The sequence below is a fragment of the Coturnix japonica genome, chromosome 2 (genome assembly GCF_054131305.1).
Source record: "Coturnix japonica strain WE chromosome 2, WE-NBRP24, whole genome shotgun sequence".
Classification (NCBI taxonomy): Eukaryota; Metazoa; Chordata; class Aves; order Galliformes; family Phasianidae; genus Coturnix; species Coturnix japonica.
Window position 1 is genome coordinate 136,562,080 of NC_140664.1, and position 3,998 is coordinate 136,566,077.

Below are 3,998 nucleotides of genomic sequence, written 5' to 3' on the forward strand. Positions count from 1 at the left end.
ATGAGTTTCTGGGCTCAATGCGTACTTGGAAAGCTTCATTCATAACTCAAGACCTTTTAGGTGGAGTGTGGGAGATGGAACCACCTTGCTCTGCTGTGCACCTGGCTAAGGTGTTTCTGTAGTGATGCATCTGTGCCAAAACCAGGCAACATCTTCCCATTCCTTTTTTTTGTTATTGCACACTTTTGGTTTGGAAGCTTCGTGATAAGCCCGAACTACTGTTTTAGAGTAGAATATGACCATACTCTAATGTTCATAGATGAATTAGAGAACTTAATGGTGTGACTGATCATGAAACCTCATCTCTCTCTTAAGTGGGAATACAAGCAGATGGTGCTCAATGAAGACTAGTTACGATTTCTGGAGTGATTGCCCTAGCCTTCAGAAGTTGTATTTTAAAGCACTTGTTCATTTCTGGCAACTTCTGCTGGTATTGGAAAATGCCTTTGAATTGCGATACTTAGTCTGCTAAGAGAGAGTCTGCTCCTGGAGAGAGAAATCACTGTATAAAGCTCTGTTAAACAGAGGTTCCAGTGTAGGAGAGAACAGAGTGACTACAGGCACAAACTATGTCTTCAGACAAATGTAACTTTGTTCTGCTTATGCTGTAGGGGTTTGCTCCATCTGGCACTGGAACAGAAAGGTCAACTGCCCATGAAATGTGTGGTTGGAGAGGTAAGGTATGTGTTACCATGGATTGCTTAACCTTAGGCTGCTTGAACCTATGAGGTATCTTCTAAAATGCAGTAAGTGCTAATGTGATTGCATTTGTGCACTTGACTCAGGTCTAATCCTCACACTTTTCTCTATGAGCTCAAAGCTTTCAGTGATTTGCAGGAGAGCAGCTTCTCCTAATTGTGTTCCATAGCAGAATAAAGGTGTGGGGATTTGGAGGTGTATGGAACACAGCCTTGCAAGATAACTCACATCAAGGAATTGTGGGAGACACTCAAGTGTTGGGTTTCTTGAGGGGGTAGATATATATATATGTTTGTGTGTATTTTTGTAGCTATCCAAACTTGGTCTAGATTTCTTTTCACTGTAATCTGCAGACACCCCTGTGTGGGATGGGTGAATTCAAAGGGTTGATGGAATGGTAAGCAGCTGGAAAAGGGCTTTATCTGTGAAATTTATTCTTCCTTCCTTAAGAAATCACAAGTGTTCTTTGCAGATTTTGCAGTCTTAGGAGTTGTGTTTTTATGTTGGCTCCTGTATAGCTGCGTAGTTTTTGGTCATATCAAGATTCTAGACTTCACTATAGGACTCAGCTTTTCTTTTCTCTGCTGTAGTGACCAGAAGGCATACAGTGTGGTCCTTCCGCTGATCTTGCCCTGCTTCTACCCTGAGCTATTCATGCTCTACATGCTCTATCATGAAAGGGAAGATGACCTCTACTGTCAAGGGATTGTGGACCTAAGCCTATTTCCTGACATCAAGCTGCTGGAGTTTCTGGATGTACAGAAGTAAGTGACCTTTTCTTACTTCAGAATGCATCCTACTGATATCAGCTGTGAAACTAACAGCCAGAGTAAGCTCTGATGGCACTAATGTATAGCATGTTAGTTCCTTGATCCATTGTTAGCTTCAGCATTGAAATCTTTCCTAGATTTCCATCTGTAAGTAGAATCAACCCTGCATTCAGGTCAATGAATCTGAGCTATTACGTTTTTCCTTTAGCCGTGAGGTTGAGAATAGAGAGCTCAACGTATTGTCACCTGTAAGGCTTTCAGTGGGGAGATATTAATAATGAAGACTGACTGAGAACGGAGTTGAGATGAAAGCATCTGCATTCTAAAACTTCTATTTCTGTAATCTTATTTCAGACACCTTTGGCCTCTGAAAGACCTCACCTTGACAACCAACCAGGTAAGAAATAGCCCTAAAAGCAAAATTTGGCATGTTAGTGAGATGGTATAGAGCTACATGTTGGTGCCAGCCTATGATGGAGCTTCACTTAAGATAGCACAGAGGCCCTACACTGCAGTAAATATGTCCAGCACTGAGGAGGCATTAAGTGGCTCCTGGGGAGATGATCTGACACAGGTACAACTCTTTGTCTCCTTTGCAGAGGCGGTCCCTGATCAAAGACAAGTGTTTCCTGTCTGCCACAGAGTGTTTGCAGAAGCTGATGTAAGTCACCACCTTTAACTCCTCACTTTCTCTTACTGTAGAAATTTCAAAGTGTTACTGCTTTATCTCTTGACCCGTGTAGTAGAAACATCTTTGACACAGCTGTTTTCTCACTGATAGCACTACAGTGGATCCCCGGGAAAAACTGCTGATCCTCCAGAAGACATATGAGGAGATAGAGAGCACTGTGTCCCGAGTAGTGGAGAAAGACTACAAGCTCCCTATGGATGATCTCTTGCCCCTCCTGATGTATGTTGTATCACGAGCTAAGTAAGTGGTGCTTTTCACTTCTCAATCCCATGGTTGTGTACTAACTCAATCCAAGAAAGGGCATCTCTACATTCCAAGCCAAATAACATTAATGAAAAACTGGAGGTTGTCTTTTAATGTGCATTCTGCTGAGATGCATTTGGGTTCTTGTGGCCTACAGTCTGCCAGCTGTGGTCTAGTAGTGTTGGTTATGATATAGTATGGTTAGGGATTTCCTGGATGTCCATCCAGGGTTGTCTTGAGAAATGCAGTATGACCGGCATTCAAGGTTATTGTATAAAAAATAGGAATATAAAGTCTTTGAAGGCCAAATGTTGAGGCTGCCAAAGGAATTATCTGCACACTGGGTTGAGAGAGAGATGAGAAGGAAGAACAGATCTTAAGAAGGAAGATCACCTCCACTGCAGTTCAGATGTGCAAGAAATGTGCTCAGCTTACCTTACTGCCCTTCCTGCAGATGTTAGTCCTATTAATCTCTTTTTCAAGGGGTTTGAAAGAGCTATAGAAAGGATGATGGATTAGTTGGTGTTATGTATTGAGACTGAACAGATAAGGGTTGACTACTCTCTTCCCTCATAAGCCTATGAGAAGTCACTTCTCTGTTCTCAGTGTAGCACTGTGGTTCAGTTTGGAGACTAGGAAGGTCTTGAATACTGACCATCTAGTAATTAGATTTTTCTCATGTAGGAGTGACTGTAAACATAACATGTCTGCCAAAGAGGCTGTGCCTGTGTTGCTTTTACTGGATCTGCAGGAACCTGCTTACATCCAGTAGAATGAAACTATGCTTTTTTTAATTTGGCAAGTCTTGAGTCCAAGTCCTTGACTGACTTGAATGTTTTCAGTGTCCAAAACCAGCTATTTAAACTTAGAGCTGAATCTTGAAACCCAGAAGCTTTTTCTTTTGCATTTTCTTTTGCTGCATTTCCATAGGATGACCCAGGTTTGTGTGCTAGGTGCCTTTCTTGATTGTAGATGACAGAGGAGGGGGAATAAGAGACTGAGTGCACAAAATGGAGGACCTGAAGTTTTCTAATGACTGGGCATCTTTGCTGAGATCCTGTCATGCAGGATGCTTCAGGGACTCAGCTTTTGGGAGGTGCTGCACAAAGAATCGGCAATGGACTTCCAGATCTGATTTCAGACACGTGTCTGTAAATGCTGGTGCCCAGAGATTTGCTCTACTTGTAGTGCTTCTTTTCCTTTCAGAATACAGCACCTGGGAGCTGAAATCCATCTGATCAGAGACTTGATGGACCCCACTAATCAAGGAGGATTGTACGACTTTCTATTAACAGCATTGGAGGTAAGAAAATGAGTGTTAACGACGACAGTTGCAAGCTGCTGTAGGGGAGCCCTTCTTGAATGGTAGAAAGACTGATGCTCTCTACTCTCATTTAATTTTAAAGGGCTATTTACATGCTTAGCACAGGTTATTTTCCTCCTAGTCAAGAGAGTACTTTCACTGTTAATTTATAATATGCAGACTTAATCTTTTTATCTTGCCTTGGGGGCCACTATAGCTTTGCTCTGTGCGAGAGACAAAAGCTTGGCTCCAAAGCTCATAAACTTAATGGGTTGCTCTTTTCCTTGCCCAG

General features: G+C 42.2%; 1 protein-coding gene across 14 annotated transcripts in view; it reads left to right on the forward strand.

Moving 5' to 3' along the window:
* Positions 1–3,998, forward strand: part of ALS2CL (ALS2 C-terminal like) — a 54,284-nt gene that overhangs the window by 49,013 nt on the left and 1,273 nt on the right. For 10 of the 14 annotated variants that reach the window (XR_014943245.1, XR_014943244.1, XR_014943243.1 and 7 more), the window contains 6 exons: positions 612–680; positions 1,290–1,463; positions 1,824–1,866; positions 2,069–2,130; positions 2,251–2,400; positions 3,610–3,706. Coding sequence is in view for 6 of the 14 variants with exons in the window: in XM_015852969.3 (XP_015708455.2) it covers positions 612–680; positions 1,290–1,463; positions 1,824–1,866; positions 2,069–2,130; positions 2,251–2,400; positions 3,610–3,706 (595 nt within the window). In the remaining 8 variants the exon portion in view is untranslated. The remainder of the gene's footprint in view (positions 1–611; positions 681–1,289; positions 1,464–1,823; positions 1,867–2,068; positions 2,131–2,250; positions 2,401–3,609; positions 3,707–3,998) is intronic. The other 4 variants (XR_014943242.1, XR_014943241.1, XR_014943240.1 and 1 more) reach the window with 1 other exon arrangement.